Consider the following 19,857-nt stretch of genomic DNA (forward strand, 5'->3'; position numbering starts at 1 on the left):
CTAAACCCCATTTGCCTTGCAAAAACCTAAAAAAAAAACCCAAACATGATGATTATAGAGAATCATGAAAAGACTTAAATGAACTGTTGCAATGGGAAGAAAAACCAATCTAGAAAAAAATATCAATGACAATTTAAAAGTAAAAGGTAAAAAAGGAACAATAAATAACTGAAACAAGATTTCAAAAATGTTAAAGAATAAGCTTGGTCCTAAAGAAGAGATATGAGAAGATCCTTCATACTTTTTTGCAGAGGTTAGGATTCACAAATGTGAAACATTGCATATGTAAACTTTTTCTTATGTGATGATCAGTTCTATTGAATTTTATTTTCTCTTCCTCTTTTTGTCTTTTTATAAAATTCATTGCTATAAAAGATGACTAACTTTGTAGTGGAAAAAAGAGTTGAAAGAAAGAGTAAAATCCAACTGAAGTGCAAACAATACAATAAAATATATAGGAAAAATGAGGATAATTATCCTTATATCCCACTTTAAAAAGATTAATGACATGTCCCTGGTATTTCAGTCAGACTCATCTTTCCAAGAATCATCCTCCACAGACTCATTTCTACTTTAGGGCCTTGTTTGTTTTAGTCCTGAAATGCCTTTTCCTCTCCTTTCTTCCCATCCAATTCATTCCATCTCCCTTTCAAAACTCAGTCTAAAACTGATCCAGCTATCCTGTATCCAGTATTTCTTTCATAGCTATACCATAGAATTTAGTGAAATATTTCGTGTCTGGTAGTTTTTATCCCTATACCCTTCATCCACTTAGAAGAGTAGACTGTAACTTCTTCAAGAAGTTACCTTTTGAGATGTATCTCTTTTGTTTCCTTCCCTGCAAAAAAATAGCAAAGTGACATATAATAGATTTCAAATAAATACTTGTTAATTGGGTGAATCTTGAGACGTATCCTTGAAGTCCCATCATTCTTAGTGGATAATGGTTTTAATTCAGTTAAAGCTACACATTATTCAACTTGTACTCTAAATATCATGGGAAAACTGATGTGCCTGCTTTGTGATATTTTAATGAGGTTCCAAAGTGCTCCGGAATAGTATGTGGCTATATGATTTTATGTATATTTAATATACCTATTAAAATATGCAATAAAGTCCATAGCTGCCTTTCTCTGTGGACTTTTCAGGACTGAGGTGGGACTTAAATGTTTAATACTAATGATATTACTCATAATTCAAATTCCTCTAGTGTTTTGCTTCCTGAGGGATCCCCAAAGTCTATCAATTCCATGGGAATTGACTAAAGCATGATTTGTCTACCAAGCATCCTACACTGTGAATCTGGCCTGCCCTTGCATATCCAGAGGCCTTTTCATCTTCCTGTGGGGAAGAGGACAAAGGGAGAGTTAGAGGTGGCATCAAAGATTGTCCAAGGTTCTTCTACTTAAAGATTTCACTCACTCTTGTTGGCTAGTTCATGCTTTAATTATTCTTCCTTCCTTCCCTCTTTTTGTTTTTTGCTCGTTTATTCTTTTTTTTTTTGACAAGGCAATGGGATTAAGTGACTTGTCCAAGGTCACACAGCTAAGTAATTATTAAGGATCTGAGTCTGGATTTGAACTCAGCTCCTCTTGACTCCAGGGTCAGTTCTCTATCTGCTGCACCACCTAGCTGCCCCCTCTTTATTCTTTCCATCCATCCTTCCTTCATTTTTCCTTCCTTTTTATTTCTCTTTCTCCTCCTCCCTCCCTCCCCCTTCCTTCCTTCCTTCCATCCTTCCTTCCATTGTTTCTTTCTTTCTTTTTCTTCTTTCTTTCTTTCTTTCTTTCTTTCTTTCTTTCTTTCTTTCTTTCTTTCTTTCTTTCTTCTTCCTTCCTTCCTTACATTTTTTCATCCTTCCTTCCTTCCTTCCTTCCTTCCTTCCTTCCTTCCTTCCGTCCTTCCTTTCTTCCTTCCATTTTTCTTCCTTCCTTCCATTTTCCTTCCTTCCTTCCTTCCTTCATTCCTTCCATTGTTCCTTTCTTTCTTTGTTTCTTTGTTTCTTCCTTCCTTCCTTCCTTCCTTCCTTCCTTCCTTCCTTCCTTCCTTCCTTCCTTCCCCTTCCTTCCTTCCTTCATTCCTTCCATTGTTCCTTTCTTTCTTTCTTCCTTCCTTCCTTCCTTCCTTCCTTCCTTCCTTCCTTCCTTCCTTCCTTCCTTCCCCTTCCTTCCTTCCTTCCTTCCTTCCTTCCTTCCTTCCTTCCTTCCTTCCTTTCTTCTTCCTTGTTTCTTTGATTCTCTTTCTTTCTTTCTTTCCCTCCTTCCTTCTTTCCATTTTTCTTTCTTTTTCTTTTCTTTTCTTTCCTTCTTTTTCTCTCTACCTCCCTCTTTCCCTTCCTTCCTTTCCTTTCCTTTCCTTTCCTTCCTTCATTCCTTCCTTCTTTTCTTATAGGGTTTGTAACCCTGGACAAATCACTTAATCTCTGTCTGGGTTTCCTCATATGTAAACTAGTATTAGCATCTATTGAAGAATCAGAGATAACATATGTAAAATACATTGAAAATATTTAAAGACTGTGTAACAACCATTATTACTATTACTACTATAATAATAATAATTACTATTATTATTATTATTATTATTATTAATTTTCTGATGCTACCTGCTTCTAGTGTCTTCTTTCTGTGATTATTTCTATCTATTCTGTATGTATCTTGTAAGTAACTGGTTGTTTAAATGTTATCTTCCCCATTAGTCTATGAGACTGTTGAGGGCAGGGACTTCTTTTACCTTCCTTGGTAACCCCATATATTGGTAAATAGTAAGGGCTTAATAAATACTCATTGACTTGACCCAATTTAACTTCCTTGAAGGCAAAGATAGATTAACAAAATACAGTTGTATGCATTCATTAGTATGTTCTAAAGGAAAATGATGACTACTGACTGAAAAGTTCCCTCTCTGTTTACTTCTCTAGGTCACAGAGACACGAACAGGCCCTCTGGGCTGCAGTAACTATGATAACCTGGATTCTGTCAGTTCAGTCCTGGTGCAGAGTCCAGAAAATAAGGTGCAGTTATTAGGTAAGAAGTCTTTTTTCCACATTTCATAGCTATAGCTGTGTCTGGAACCTGCTGCTCAAGCAAGAAAGGGGAGGGGCAGAAACAAACCAAAAATAGACAAAAAGCAAATGCACTGATTTTAATCTGTTACAATCAAGATACTTTCTCTGATCATTGCATCATGAAAGTTTAGTTTTTTAGAACTGGAAGGGCCCTCAGAGATTATGAACCAGCTTCTTATTTCATTGATAGGGAATCTGATACATTCTGTAAATGTCTAAAGCAGAATCCATGTTTTCCTTTTCCTCCTTAAAGAAAAAAATAATTGAAATAGCTTGCCCACTTCCCAAATCTCTGAATCTGTTCAAATCCTCTCAAATGCAGAACTCTTCTATAGTTACCTTTCTTGCCCTAGTTTTCTTCAAAAGGTACATGGGGATTTAGAGATGATAGAAGAAAACTTAAAGATACAAGGATTATAGATGCCAGGTGTTGAAAGTGTAGTCTTTGATAATCTTGGAGGTAATCTAATTCAGATCCTTCACTTCACTGGTTAAGAGTTCAGAGAGAGAGATAAAGAGTCTTGGTCTAGAATACACAGATAAGAAGCAGCAGATCCAGGATAATCCAGAGGAAAAAAGAGGGCAGGGGAGGGAAGGGGAGAGGGAAGAGAAGGAGAGAGAAAAGGAAGGGGAAGAGAAATGAGATAGGGAAGAAGTAAAAGAAGGGGAAGTGGAAGGGGATGGAGGAGAAAAGTGGGGAGGAAGGAGTGGAAAGGGGTTGAGAATGGGACAGGAGAAAGAGAAAGAGGATGGAAGGGGGGGTGGGGGGAGAAGAAGGGAGGGAACCTTGATTGGAGACTAATAAGCAAAGAGGGGGAGGGGAGTTAGAAGGAAAATATATTAGTTCTGGAGACCAGAAGATAAGGTCTTTATACTCCATTTCCTCTGACATCCTTTGGGCCAAAGCTATGCAAATTGATATAGACAGAGCTGTTTGGCAGGGGAAAAGTTCATTTTTTTTTTGAGGCTTAACTGAATTGGACTTTATTTAATATTTTATTGTCTCTGCATTATAAAATCAATAACCCTCACCCATGATCTATTATTACAAATGCCAACCAATCTGAGTCAAAAGCCCATCTCAAGAATCACTTCAATTTTTTTAATAGAAATAAAGAATGCCTGTTGCGCAATGCTAACTAATGCAATTATCATCCATCCTTACTTAAATCCCTGGATAGTGTAGTTTGTGTATCTGGGGATTAGTGATGGGTGAAGTTTAAAAGGTCTAGTGGTCGGTTTGGAATAGTTTGTGCTATTTAATTTTATAGCCCATCTCTCACGGAACTTGCTTGGGGCACCTCTGTTACAGTTGTGGAGAATGTTCCCACTAGGAGGGGCTGAAAACATGAAGGAAGAAAAGGAATAGGAGAAAGTAGGAAACCAGGGTATATGATATGGGGGCCCTCTTCAGAGGCAAACAGGTGGCAGGTAGCCTAGACAAGGAAAGTTGAAAGCAGCATGAGAATGTGATACAGGTGGCTAAGTACCAAATTGTGTCAGCCATAACTTTCAAAATGCCTTATGTTGTAAGCCAAGCCTGTAAGACTTGTCCTGCCCCTCTGGCCCTATTCTGTCTATTTCTGAATGAAAATAAGAATCTGAATCAAGAATTGAGCCAGAGGAATCTGGGCTTTGTTGGAGAAAAGTTGAGGGTAGGAAGGAAAAAAGAAAGAAGGAAGGTAGAAAGGAAAGAAAGAAAGAAGGAAGAAAGGAAGGGAGAGTGGTGGGGGGGGAGGAAGAGAGGGTAGGAGGGAGGAAGTGAGGGAGGGATGGAGGAAAGATTATTTAACTAAGTGCCTAATAAGATTTACAAATATTACCTAATTTACAGTTGAGGAAACCTCAGAGAGGTTCAATGACCTCCTGAGAATCATAAAGATTGTCAGTATTTGAGTAGATTTGAATTCAGGTCTTCTTGCCTCCAGGTCCAGGACTCTAATCACTGTGTTATACCTCCTTTTCCTGCAGATAGTCTATTTGATTGGAGTTGAAGACCAGAATTCACCTCCCACTTTTATCACTTGATGTGTAACTTCATCTCACTGGCTCTTGGTCTCCTCATCTTTGACATGAGAGAGTTGGATTTAATGCCTCCCTTTCCAGTTCAAAAACAGTAGCTCTATGATCCTTCATCCATTTACTTCCCTAGGTCACAAAACAAATGGATTTTCTGGGGGTGATTCATCCTCTGCAGGCCAGTTTTGGGAATCCCTTGTATCAGAAGCCAGGCTTGTACAGGTTATCCAAGTCAGTCTTCTAGCTATTTTAAAGTTGGGTAGATGTTAAAAAGGGGGAGATTCTTCTTCTCTGCAGTCAGAGCAGTTATGAATTTCTCCAGTTCATAGTGACTCCATTGGAATTGAAATACAGAAATGTTTGCTTCTTGTTAACATTAGGCTGGAAACATGGAGCTAGGGGTCCCTCATACCCAGTCTAATGTAAAACAACATCATTCTATATCAGGGGAGGTAGGGCACCCATATTAGGGGATTCATGTAGGATTATAGAATGGGACCTTGAAAGTCTTCTTATCCAAGCCCCCTTATTTTAAAACTTACTGAAATACAGGGTGATTAGAAGATTCATTTATGATTGAATAGGCAGTAAGTGGGCTGGTAGGAATTCAACCCAGGTTTTTACTCCAGAGAATGATAATGGTTTAGTCCATTTATCCCCAATGGGGACTTAGTCAATGATTTCCATTAATTCTGTTCAAAATAACACAACTTCTATTGTTCACTAGATTAGGGTGGGATCCTCACGAGAGAAGATACCAAATGAAAACCAAGGTTACCCAATTAAATAGAGAAAGGCTAAAAATAAAGGTTCAAACAGAAAGACCAAGCAAACATTATTCAACCATAAATATCTTCCTATAGTTCTTTAACTTATTTATCTAAAGACCTCTTCCCATTTTCATACTCTAAAAACTGCTAAAAACTAGAAATCTCATTTTCTTTCCTTGAATTTCTTTGAGCCCTAGACATTTCTATATTTGAGTTTGTGTTCCTTTTGTGTCAAAATCAAGATAATTGACTAAATTCTGGGGCTATGATTTTTTCTACTGAACTTCCAGAAACTCACCCTTTTTTTTTTGTCATAGGGATACAGATGCTCCCTCACTCTCCTAACTCAACAAGATGAAGCCCTTGAACTTACTGTCCATGTGTGGTGGCCTGATTTATTGGCATCATGGCCTGTAACTAACCTTATGTATCCCAGGAGGAAACTTAGAATCATAAAGTACTGGACCTGGGAAGAACTCGGGAAACTTATAGAGCAGGAATTTTTTTTTGTTACTCCTTTGACAAGTTGGTGAAGCCCATAGATCCCATCTTAGAATAATGTTTTTAAATGCATGAAATTCTTGAATTCTTTCCATCATTCATAGGATTACAAAATATTGCATAAGATTACAAAAGAATCCAATTAAAATATAGTTATCAAAATATTATTTGGGAAAAATATTCATGGACTTTAGGTAAAAAACTCTTATTGTAGGGGAAAGGGAAAGGAATAAAAATGTATACAGTAACCTAATAATTTCTAGGTACTATACTAAGCAAGCATTTTACAAATATTATCTCATTTGACCATCACAACAATGTGTGCCATTATTATCCTCACTTTACATTTGAGGAAACTGAGGCAGAGTTTAAGTGATATGCCCACAATCATGCTACTAGTAAGTGTTTGAAGCCAAATGTAAATTCCGATCTTTCTAAATCCAGACCCTGCACATGGATAGAGTGGTGGATTTAGAGTTGAAAAGACTTGGGTTCTATTGTCACCTACCATATTTATTTACTATATAACCAGCAGGTTGCTAAGTCTGAGTTTCCTCATCTTTCAAAGGAGAAAATTGGACTAGATGTAACCTCTTAGGCTACTCCTACTTCTGATCCTGTGATCTTATTTCAGTAATAGAAAGGAAATGTCAAAAGGTTAAGGGTCTTCCTCAAAGTCACACAGCTAGTTATGGCAGAAACAAAAATCTCAATAATTAGTATTTATACAGCTTGTTCATTCATATATGCTAGATATATACACATATACATTATATATAGATGAATATACCCATGGATTATATATTAAAATGTTACAAATATATACATTATACATATACATACTATAGAAACCTACACATTATATTCATATATAACGCATATAATACATATTATATACAATGCATTCTCATACATATGCACATGCATATTCATGGATCTATTTTCTATCTATCTATATCTCTATGGATATCTACTGAATCTAACTATCAAATCTATCTATAAATCTAATATGTCTATCTCTCTTGTCTATCTTCATACAATTAGGTCTCTTACCACTTACAAGGCAAATTAGTTTAATCTTCCCAGGCTTCCTGTTCCTAATCTGTAAAAACTGGAGCTAAACCAGAGATTCTTAAGCCTGGGTCCTGAAACTTAGTTGTCTTTAATTTCCATAATTGTTCTCTAGTATAATTAGTTCCCTTTATATAATCAGTATGTTTTATTTTATGCATTTCAAACCATGTGTTCCGAGAAGGGATTCATCGCTTCACTGGATGACCCAAAGGGTCTATGACATACATAAAAAGGTGATGAAGCCCTGAGCTGAATAATCTTTAAGCTTCTTTCCAAGTCTGCTATACTGGAAATTTGACTGGAAGAGAATTCTTTCTCTTTGACTCAGGGCCAGGGCTATGTTTGTGGAGTTGGTTCCTCTCCCCTGACATGTCTTTTGCCTCAGGCCTGCAGGTGCTGCTACCCGAGTACCTAAGAGAGCGATTTGTGGCTGCTGCTCTCAGCTATATCACCTGCAGCTCAGAAGGGGAGCTCATCTGCCGGGAGAATGACTGCTGGTGCCAGTGTGGACCCAGCTTCCCAGAGTGCAACTGTCCGGAGCCGGACATCCAGGCCATGGAAGATAGCCTGCTCCAGATTCAGGACACCTGGGCTACTCACAACAGGCAGTTTGAGGAGTCAGGTGAGACCTCTGACAACCCCCCCAGAAATTAACTTGACCACTGGGTGGGGGTCAGTTCTCAGGACTAGCTGGGAAGGGAGCCTTGAGGTTTACTCTCCTCTTACCTTCTCCAGTTCAAGCAGACTTGATTGTACTTATTGACGCAAGGACTGTTTGCCCAACAAGCTGCAAGGTCTGAGCCCTTTTGAAAAGACTGGAGTTTAGGGTGTGAGTAAAGTCAATACCAAAGGATATGAAGTTACTGAATGCTAAGGTCTGCCCCTGATAAAATATCTCTCTGTGGGAGGAATCATGGGGTCTTCTTTTCCAGTGGTCCCTGTCCTCAGATCCAGCCAAGGTTGGACAATGATAGTCAGAGCTCAGGTATCTTGCTTCCTACCTTGATTCTTTCCCCAAGATCACATTTTCATCTACCCTGGATGCTACTTCTACCAGTAGCTATAATTGTGTCCCTGTGTGTGACTTGTACACTTCCACTAACTTTGCCCTATACTACTGAAATGTTTTCAGCTTCTTTTCTGGCTTGAGTATCTCTTAGGGAAGATTTCTCATGAGAATCATCAGAGATAAAAATGAGGATCACATACCAGGAACTGCTGGCCCTTTGGGTAGTTCTGTCTGAAATAAAGGCTAAGAGTTTGCCAGGAGACCCCCAAGAAAAGAACCTTGCCAGGGGCTCTCAAAGAAGATAGGGAAGAAATAGAGCATTTATAGGTAGAAGGGATTCCATAGAGGTAGTTTTAGACCCACCTCCTCTTGGGTTCATAGGATCATATTATTTTCAAGAAGTATCTGATTTGATGCCTCCATTTTACAAATGAGGAAAATGATATCAAGAGGGTAATTACCCTGGGTAATAAGTAAACAGGATGTTATTTAAACCCAGATCTTCTGAGTCTAAATCAAGTGCTCTTTTCCCTATGCCTATAAGTGGACAGAAATTTTTTTAAGGATGTTTCATAAGATGCAGCATGTGTATATGGGGAGACTTCTAGAGAGGAGTCCTGTATGGTTCCCACACTATCCCTTATAAATACTTCTTTTCCCCCAACCCTCTGATAATAAAAGCCATTTGGTTTATTCCCACAGAGGAATTTCAGGCTCTGCTGAAAAGACTTCCAGAAGATCGTTTCCTGAATTCAACTGCCATCTCCCAGTTCTGGGCAATGGACTCAAACCTCCAGCACCGTTACCAGCAACTGGGGACCACCCTGAAACTGCTGTCCAAGAAAACACATCGGGTCATCCGCCGTCTCTTCAACCTCTGCAAACGCTGCCCCAGACAGCCTCGATTCTGGCTGCCTAAGGAAAGGTGAGCTGCCCAACTGGAGTGTTCAGGGGAAGGCTAGGTGGTGCAATGGATAGAGCACTGGTCCTGGAGTTAGGAGTACCTGAGTTCAAATCTGGCCTCAGATGCTTAATAATTGCTGTGTGGCCTTGGCCAAGCCACTTAACTCCATTGCCTTGCAAAAACTCAAACAAACAACCCTCCCCAAAAGCCCCCAAACAACTGGAGTATTCAGCCAGACATGGCCAGAGTTCTAAGTCCACTTTTTATGACCTGAGCCAATGGCTCTATTAGTAAGAATAAGAGTAAGATGAGTTTTACCTGGTCTCTGTATAAAAAAAAAAGATGAATGTCAGTCACATTCATTCATTTAACTAATATTTGTAAGCAAAAGTAAATTTAGGAAGGGGGAAAAACAAACAGGGTAATTTTGTTGCTACTGTGTTAATTTTAACATACAATTTTCATGAAAACAAGTCCTGGGACAAAACCCCACAGTTTTGTATGCATGTATTCTTTTGGTCTTTGCATAAGAAAATATTATTGATTAAGTTTATGGTAAAAAAATAAAAATTTGTTTTTATGCAGCATAAACTTTATGTCTAGTTATCACCATGCTGGAGACATTAGAAATTACTCCCAGAAGTAGAAAAAGTGGTCTTTTAAGGAACTTTTAATTTCACTGAGATGGAAAACTAATTAGGAGAAAGGTATATGCCAGATGACAAAGTGGATAGAGTGTGAGGATTAGATTCAGAAAGGCTTGAATTCAAATGTGACTTCTGACACTTACTAGCTATATGACCCTGAGCACATCACTTAATCTCTATTTCCTCAACTGTAAAATGCAAATAATAAAGACAATTATATTTCAAAGTCATAGTAAAATGTTTATCACATAGCAGGTGGTAAATAAATGCTTATTCCTTTACCTTTTTTTTTCATTGGCATAAGGTACTTATAGCTGATGAAACTCCTTCTACTGATAAGTTTGTCAGCATCTTCTCTGCATCTTATAGAGAGCTGTATCTGGAGCACTGTGGTTAAGTGACCTGTCCAAGATCACTCAGTTAGTATGAATTGGAAATGGGGTTTGAACCCGTGTCTTACTGGTTTTCAGTCTAACTCTGTAGTCAATAAACTCTGTTGCATCTCCCACAAAAGAATAATAATAATAAAGGACAAAAACTTTCTGGGGATCAGAGGACAAAGCAAAGACAAAGGAAGCTAGAGGGAGGAAGTGATGGGCACAGATTTATGGATAAGAGTTGGGAAATCCTTCCAAGGTTGGTGGAGCAGCCTGGGAGGGGGGGGAAGTATTTCATGGCAGGTGAGGGTACAATAAGTCGATGAACCTTTCTACAGAGGAGAGGGTATGATAGCTGAGAATAAGCAGTGAGACTATGTGGGTCAGTTGAGTTATTGGATGGAGAACTTGTTACCAATGATAACGAAGTGATTTTGAATTCAAGGTAGCCACCATGGATATTAGAGCCAAGATGTGTTATGGTAAAAATAATAATGCAAAGAGTTCTACTTTGTGACTCCCAACACCTGTTTAAATTTAAATTTCTTTGGTGCTCATTCAGCAGAGGCAGTGGGGCAATCTTGAATGGGTCTCCAGGGCCATATTCCATTTCCTGGCATACCCTTGCCTTTTTGACTCACTTCTTTTCTCCCTTCTATATGAACCTAACTTTTGCTATCACCTAGGAAAGATGTGTCTATGAATTTCCTCTTGACTCTTGTGGTGTATAAATTAAGTTTCTCTCTCTCTCTCTCTCTCTCTCTCTCTCTCTCTCTCTCTTCCTTCTCAGACCCTTATCCTACTGGTGGAGCCGGATTCAGTCCTACCTATACTGTGCAGAAAGCACTGTCCCTGGGACTTTCTTGGAGCAGAGTCACAGCTGCACCTGCCCTTATGACCAGTCCTCCTGCCAGGGTCCCATTCCATGCGCCTTGGGTGAGGGGCCAGCCTGTGCTGTCTGTGCTCCAGACAATAGCAGCCGCTGTGGGAGTTGCAATGATGGCTATGTCCTGACCCAGGGGTTGTGCCGGCCGGAGGTGGCAGAGTCCCTGGAGAATTATCTAGGCCTGGAGACGGATCTACAGGACCTGGAACTTAAGTACCTGCTTCAGAAACGGGACAGCCGTATTGAGGTACACTCCATCTTCATCAGCAACGACATGCGTCTGGGCAGCTGGTTTGACCCCTCATGGAGGAAGCGCATGCTTCTGACTCTAAAAAGCAACAAGTACAAGCCAGGGCTGGTCCATGTGATGCTGGCCTTGTCACTCCAGATCTGTCTCACCAAGAATAGCACCCTGGAGCCTGCCATGGCCATCTATGTCAATCCCTTTGGGGGCAGCCATTCGGAGAGCTGGTTCATGCCTGTGAATGAAGGTGATTTTCCAGACTGGGAAAGGACTAATGTGGACGCATCATCCCAGTGCCAAAACTGGACGCTCACCCTGGGCAACAAATGGAAGACCTTTTTTGAGACCGTCCATGTCTACCTGAGGAGCCGAATCAAGTCACTGGATGACAGTTCTAATGAGACACTTTACTATGAGCCCCTTGAGATGTCCGACCCCTCCAAGAATCTGGGCTACATGAAAATCAACAGCCTACAGGTCTTTGGCTATAGCATGCCCTTTGACCCTGATGCTATTCGGGACTTAATCCTCCAGCTGGATTACCCATACACTCAAGGCTCCCAGGACTCTGCCCTCTTACAACTCATTGAGATCAGGGACAGGGTAAACCAGCTTTCTCCCCCGGGAAAAGTCCGGCTCGATCTCTTCTCTTGCTTGCTCCGACATCGGCTCAAGCTGGCCAACAATGAAGTGGGTAGGATTCAGTCCTCTCTGAGGTCCTTCAATGCCAAACTGCCAAACCCTGTGGAGTATGAGACTGGCAAGCTCTGCAGCTAACCTGGGGGTCTGTGTTATGCCCCAGGGCCGGGAAGCAGGGAGAGCCAAGACTGTCTAAAGGGCCTTACCTTAGTGCCAATCATGTGCATTGAGAAAATGAGACTTGGATGGCAACACATGCTACTGAGAGAAGATGGATGCATATTTGGGTACCCAGAAGTAGAAATATCCCTCACTGGGAGATTAAAACAAAGAAGAATCCAATTGGTGAAATCTGACATGAGAACAACTGATAAGAGAAGAGATTAACACACACACACATATTACAGAAATCTTTAAAAGTGATTCTTGCCATTCAAAGGAAAGTAAGAGAAAAGTGGGGTTGAGCACTGGTCTCCCCCTTCAAGGAGTCACTTTTGTAATCTTTTTAACCAGATGTTTCTAACAATGTAGTGATTTTGTGTTCCTCATTTTGGTTTTTTAGTTTTTGTATTTTTCCTCCACTGTGCCCTCTCAACAGAGCATTTCCCCCTCAGAACCCAGCCCCTTGGGAAACCCTCGAGAATGAAACAAACAGACAGAGATTGTGTTTGTTGCTTCTCCTTTGTCATTTCTCTTCCTCAGCCCCCCCCCATTTGACCCCCTCCTCTTTCTCTCTCTGAACCACCCACAATTCCAGGGCTCCACACTCCTCCCACCACCCCCATGCATCTCCTCCATTTAACTGGACTTATCCCCTGGAAGCAGTGCTGTCAAGTTAGTAACAGGTATTCAATGTATAGGGACATCTTTCTTCTTTTTTTTTTAACCAAAATATATATTTATTTTATATTTTTTTTGTTAATTTGCTCCAGCCAAGTGACATCTGAGTAAAATTTACCTGGTTTAATATATTTTTTAAAAATGCCTTTTTGAGGAAAAAAAAAAGAGAAAAGAGAAAAAAAAGAGTGTCTTTCTCTGGGTTGGCTAGAATTTTTGCTTGTTACTTTGCCTGCTGGGAACCTGTTGGTGTGGTATGATGGAATGACATGATTGGTGTGGAGTCCTGCTTGTCAGTGTAAGAGTTATTTCAGGGAAGTGTGTGCATATGTATGTGCTAACGGATATGTGTGTATGTGTGCAAATTGTGGGCATGTTTGTGAATGATAAATAGTCAATTATTAGGTATTGATTAGCTCTTGCTCATGTGGTGGGCCACTGACTGAAAGAAAATAGAAACTTCATTAGCCCATTCTCTCACGCATTGTCTTTGTTCTAGGATTACACTCAATCTGTCCCCATATACCTGAATACACAGTAGTAGGTCAATTTAGTCAGCTCTTAATTCAGAGAGGCAGAACAGCTCTGTGATTTGGCTAGTAGCTGGGTGAAGGGTAAGGAAAGTGGGGAATCTTTCTTTGACACTGCTGCCAATAGCCTCTTGGATATCTTCCAATACCCTTTTATCCTTGGGATTGAATAACTCTCAGGAGAAACTGGACAAAATCCAGGGAGCAGTCTCTCTGAGACCATCCTTTTTTCACTACCCATTTTCCTCTTTAAAAAAAAATAGAATCTGAAAAGAAACTTTTTTTTTTTTGACATGGAGACAGATGTCTCTTTTCCCACCTGTAACTTGGCATGGTAAATGTCTCCTAGCCCATCCCTACATGAATCACTTTTCTCTCTATTCTTACTTGCTCCCAGTACAATTTGTAGGCATGACAGCTGCTATCCTGATCAGGAGAGAGTCACCACGTAAATACCAAGCATTTCATTCACCGCCTATGGTAGATCACAGTTGGTGGAATTGGAATCAGGAGGCAGTGGGGCACCAGTCAGCTCTATTCAGCTGGTTCAAAGATTACTGTCATGCTCTAGTTTCCTGCTTTATTATATTAATTCATAATATCTATTTTTAGTCTCTCAGAACTCAGAATTTTTGTGAGATTAGTGGCCCAATACCTTCAAAGCTCCCATTGAACCTGTCTGAGCCAGAAATACTGAATGATGGCCCCATCTCGTGATAAACAACATTTAGCAACTCAAGCTACTCTCTCTGGTTCTGTTGCTCCCTAATTTTGGGAATTCTCCATTTCTGTTTCCTCACCTGCAGAGATGAAGCCAACACTTGTTATCTACCAAGACAGGAGTGGGGAGTTAAGTTAGAGTCTAGTGCCAGGAAAGGAGAAGGTGCTGAATGGTTAGTTGGAAAGAGAAAATGCTTTCACTGTTTGATTAAAGTTCCTTGAGAAGTGTGAAGTGAGTGTGAAAAAGTGTGATTTTACAACTCTGACATGCTTGTCTTCATATTGTGTGAGTGGGCAGAGTGAGACTTTTTTACTCACCCATTTAAAAGTATCAAGGTCTCAGGAGGCTCAGCTACCTACCATAGCAACACAAGCATTCTAGGAAGAGGAGCCTCGCTGGACTGACTAAACATCATTGTCAAAACTGACAGTCTGAAATCTCAGTAAAACAAATTTATTTATTCAGGTGGAAATTGAGTCAGGACAAAGGATCATTGAAGCATATACTTAATAGGACCACAGAAGTCATCTAATTCAAACTCGCTTTATAGAGGAAGAAACTGAGGGCCAGGGTGGTTAAATGTCTTTTGCCTAAGGTTACATGAGGGCTAAGTATGGAAGGGTAGGATTTGAACTCAGTCCTCCAATTCGAAAATCTGGATTTTTTCCACTGGAACCACATCTCCCCCCCATTCCCAAATGAAGGCAATCTTCCAACACTGGACTCCAACCCTTAAAACACATATAGCTACTTGGTTCTAAATAAAAGATCCAGTTTGGGGAAAGAGTGTGGCCTCTTGACTTCCTTATAAGATGGATCTTGAGAACTTCTCATCCTTAGCCTTCTTAATTTGGGTGCTCTAGCAGGAAGATCACATTGTAAGAGCTTTAAGAATCATCCAGCTATACTTAAGGGATATCCACTGGCTCTTTACTAGTTCGGATGTTAGGCTATGAAAGCTCCATCCACGCAATTCTGAAAACTTCCCAAATATCAGCTCCATGTTCACTTTAGACTGTTTTATTATTAATTGCTTCCCCCCAATGCTTAACAGAGTGACAGCATAGAACATGAGTAATTGTATGACTTTGAGCAAGTCACTAAAACTCACTTTCTTGGTCTTAGTTCCCCATAAACACCAAAGTTCATTTTAGGTCTATATTCAATGCTATGTCCCAGGTTCAGATACACAGGAGACATGCAAGTTCACCAGTAGACAGAGTCTTGGATCTGGAATCAGGAGGACCTTAATTCAAATCCAGCCTCCTGACACCAATGAGCTAGCTGTGGGACTGTGACAGAGTTTCCTTAATTGCAAAATGATGACAATAATAGCACCTACTTCACTTGGTTGTTGAGAAGATCAACTGAGATCATATTCACAGTTCACTTGGCCCAGTGCTTGGGACATAATGGGTGTCATATAAATGTTAACTATTATTATTAACATTATTATTATTGTTTGACCCTTAGGCAATCAGAATCTCTCTAGGCTTCTGTAGCATAAAAGGTTTAGCCTAGAGAACATGTAAGACTACTTCTAGCTCTCTCTCATTATCATAGGATCTTTGTTAACAAAGGGAATCGGAATGAGGAATATTCTAAGCTAAAGAAAGCATAGTCTTTTCAAGAAGTATCAGAGGAATACTGCAAAACTCTAATAACTAGTTCACTGGTGTCAGGCGACTGGATTTGAATTAAGGTTCTTCTGACTCCAGATCAAGACTCTGTCTATTGGAAATTTAGATGTCTATGGTGAGGCTGAGGCTGGATCAAAACATATAGACCTAAAATGGACTAAGGTCAAGAAAGTGAGTTTTAGTGACTTGCCCCAAGTCATGCAATAACTAAGTTGAAGAACCAGGTATTAAACAGAAGTCCTCCAGCCTTTAAATTTAGTGATTCCCAGGGAGTTCATTGATTGAAGCACATTTAGGTTAAGTGACTTGCTCAAGGTTACACAACTAGTATCAGAGTCAGTAAGCAATATAACAGTCAACCTTCTAATGGGAATTAAATGGTGGAATAGTTTGGGGCATACGTGGAAGCAAAATAAATTCTAAGAAAAGTGAGTGAGAATAATTTCAAATGCTTTAGAAATCAGGTTAAATCAGTATTACAATCTTGAAATCATAGTGAAATTTCACAGTTAGCTAAATTGAGAAGAATCAGAGGAATAAATGGTTACAACTGAAGTCATCAGAATTTGCATTAGGAGATGTCAACAATCCTTTCCAGGACATGACTGTAAGTATGGAACTGTGAACAGGTTAGCAATGTTGCTAGCAAGGTTATCATAAATTGGAATTAGGAGCCATATCTCTGTTCAACTACTAACATTTTGGATAATAATCATCAGAAATGCAAGCCTTAATTATAACCCCAAAGAAATAATATATCACATGCTAATCTGTACTAATGCACTAGATTAATACCTCTAAGACTAAATAATACTTTTAAGGCTTAATACTAATAATATAATTCTATTTTGAGCAAGCTCACTCATACATCAACAGCCAATCCCCCAAATGAAGGTGATATCAGGGGCTTTGTATTCTTACCTTAAGCTTAACTGGCCATTTCCCATCAGCATAAGAATAAATTTGTGTGGGCATTGTGAGTAGGTGGAATAAATTTGCCTATATGGTATAGCTTCATAGAGTGTCTGACATAGCCCCTTGCTCTCAAATATCAAATTATTACCTGTCCCTATACTTTGATTCCTTTTGAGTCTTGAAGACTTTTGTCTATTATTAAAGTGCAAAATTCCCAGGAAGGTGATACTCCATTAGCTACACAGATGGCAAGATGTGCTCAACTAGCCTCAATTGCACTTTTGAAAGGATTCTCATTCTGATAGAGCCGGGAAATACCACAGACATATAAACCTAGATTTCAGCAAAGGATTTGATAATGCTTCTCACTATATACTTGTTTTATTGATGTCTTTTGTTTCTTATATCTTAGTTGTTTAGGGATCATATTAGACCTCCTGACTATCACCACACATAGACCCCCTACCCTGACCTTGAAACCTCCTTCCTATGTAAAAAAGAAAACAGTTTAGCAAAAGCATTGATGCAGTAAAAAGCATACAATATTCTCAACAAAGAATTCCCTGCTGTTTAGGAGGGATGACTATGTCATTGAGGAAAAGATGCAGATTTGTAGGATGGAGGAAAACACAATCTAGGCAGATTGTGATCAGATACAAAAAATGATTACTAAAGAATTGATGTCAAGATTGGGAGGTATTAGAGGTATTAATCTAGTGCATTAGTACACATTAGCATGTGATGAATTGTTTATTTGGGGTTATAATTAAGGTTTGCATTTCTGATGATTATTATCCAAAGTGTGTTAGTGAGTGAACAGAGATTTGCCTCCTAATTCCATTTCATGAAGTGCCATAGGGATGTTCTTGCTTTTGATTGGTTTGCATGTTTTTTGATCAATTATTTGAAGATGGTCATTTTTAATAATGAATCTGGGACAGTGTCTTATAGTGGAAAGGATCTTAAATTGTAGTAGATTGGATTATATGTAGGCTCTCTGGACCCAAAATGGCAAATTTAGGTTTGATGTTAGTAATACTTTTTCAACAATTAGCAAAGTGTCCCCAAAGGGGAATGAGCTGTCTCAAGAACTGGTAATTTTCCCTTTCTTGGACTTCTTCAAGGACAGGACAGCAATTCACTATTTGGGTACTATTTAGGTACAGGGGTTCTTTTAAAATTGGACCAGATGGCTATTGAACTCTCTTTCAACTCTCAAACAATGACATTCTGAATCAGAAGAACTGAATTCAATTTATTTTCCAATACTAGCCCTATGATCATGGGAAAATTGCTTCTCAGTTTCCTCATCTGTAAATTTGGAATAATAGTTCACTACCTTCCTTTTAAAGTTTTGGTGGTAATATACTTTGTATATCTTAAAGTACTATATAAATTTGAACTATTATTATCAAATGAAATCTTTATCAAATTTGTGTGGCACATGGAACTTATACAAAGAGAACTGTCATCTGGCTTACGGAGTATTTCTAAAAAAGATATCATCAGACTAGGACAATAGTCCTGATCTAATAAGAAGAAATAAATTATGAATAAATATAAACTCTTACAGTTGATTTATTTTATTAAACTGAATCAACTACATAGTGACAGGATGAAGGGAGATGCCCAATCAATCATAGATGTGAGCAAGACCTAGATGTTTTAATAGGTTGAAAACTCAATCCAAGTAAATAGGCTCACATGGCAACCAAAACTAAGCTAATGCAATCTTATACTGGAACATTAGCATCCAGATTGAGGAAATTTATAGTCCCACTCTACTCTACTCTGGTCAAACAGCACTTGTAATATTGTTTTCAGGTCTAGGTACTATATTTTAAAAGTAAATTTTCAAGTTTGAACCAGTCCAAAAGTGGACAAATAAGATGGAGAAGTTACCAGAAACCATGCCATAAGGGAATTTGTGGAAACAATCAAGAATATTTAGTTATACACTTTATGCATATGTGTGTGTGCATATTTTAATGTGCACTGACCTTCAAATCACAAAATCCTTGGTTTAAGTCCTGATTCTGACCTACTGACCCTAAGATCCTGAGAAAGCCAATTAATTTTTCAGTGTCTCATATAAATTTCAAATTCTCTCATGCTGAAAAACAGATGCTTGCAATGGTAGAGGGAATTTGCTTGCCAGGATTTCCCTGCATTAATGCAATCACAAATTTAATTTAAACATATGTGTAAATATTGAGAGGGGACTTCTTTTAACACATAGAGCTCTCCTAGTAAGATTCTACCTGACTTAGGGGTCTTCAATGAAGGTCTGAATGACTAATTGTTAGGGATATTTTAGAGATGGCAGAGTTACAGTATAAATATGAATTAGACTACCTCGTTTCTGATTTCCATTCAGGCTCTGAGATTCTGATTCTTTGACCCCAACAGATTAGTTGACAGCTAAGTGAGAGAAAAACCCTAAGGGGAAAAATCTAACCTGAGAAGAAAATCAGGGCAGGAAACCAGAAGGAAGGAAAGGATCTACTGATTTTATTTCTTACTATAGTCCACTCAGTTCTGCAACTATATTTCTCCACAGAACTAAAGACTTGGGTTTCCCAGAATGTACCTGATGGGTCTTGGGAATAACATTGCCTAATCCTTATGGCTGGAACTACAATGGGTCTGTCTTCAAACCTCTGACTTTCATTCTTGATTAAGGAACACATTCTTGGTAAATGTATTCTCTCTAGTTCATCTTTCTAGTCCAAGAATTTCACCTGTAGTGGCACAATATGAATACCCCAGTCATCCCTCTTAATCATGACCCCATTTCCAAAACCCAACAAAATAGAACCAGGGTTCTATTCTATTATTCCTAGCTGGGGTATCCAGGAGACTGAGCTGCTTTGAATACACTAATGTTTTTAAAGAAAATGTTTCAGTCCCTGAGGATCACTCAGCTAAAAATAGCAAGGAAGTGCTAAGGTGCAGGGGCTGTACAAGCAGTGACAGCAGACCGTCATCTTGATCCCAAGAGTCAAGTACAAACTTAAGGTTAGCTTTGCCTTTTGTTGAAAACTTATCATCAAATATTACCTACCATACTTTTTATTAGA

General features: G+C 39.1%; 1 protein-coding gene across 1 annotated transcript in view; it reads left to right on the forward strand.

Moving 5' to 3' along the window:
* Positions 1–18,253, forward strand: part of BRINP2 (BMP/retinoic acid inducible neural specific 2) — a 149,384-nt gene extending 131,131 nt beyond the window's left edge. Inside the window, exons 5-8 of the mRNA XM_074222110.1 lie at positions 2,918–3,023; positions 7,814–8,050; positions 9,140–9,362; positions 11,156–18,253. Of these exons, the coding sequence (XP_074078211.1) occupies positions 2,918–3,023; positions 7,814–8,050; positions 9,140–9,362; positions 11,156–12,272 (1,683 nt within the window). The 3' untranslated portion in view covers positions 12,273–18,253. The remainder of the gene's footprint in view (positions 1–2,917; positions 3,024–7,813; positions 8,051–9,139; positions 9,363–11,155) is intronic.
* The last annotated feature ends 1,604 nt before the right edge of the window (positions 18,254–19,857 follow it).

This window comes from Macrotis lagotis, chromosome 2, assembly GCF_037893015.1.
Source record: "Macrotis lagotis isolate mMagLag1 chromosome 2, bilby.v1.9.chrom.fasta, whole genome shotgun sequence".
NCBI lineage: Eukaryota > Metazoa > Chordata > Mammalia > Peramelemorphia > Peramelidae > Macrotis > Macrotis lagotis.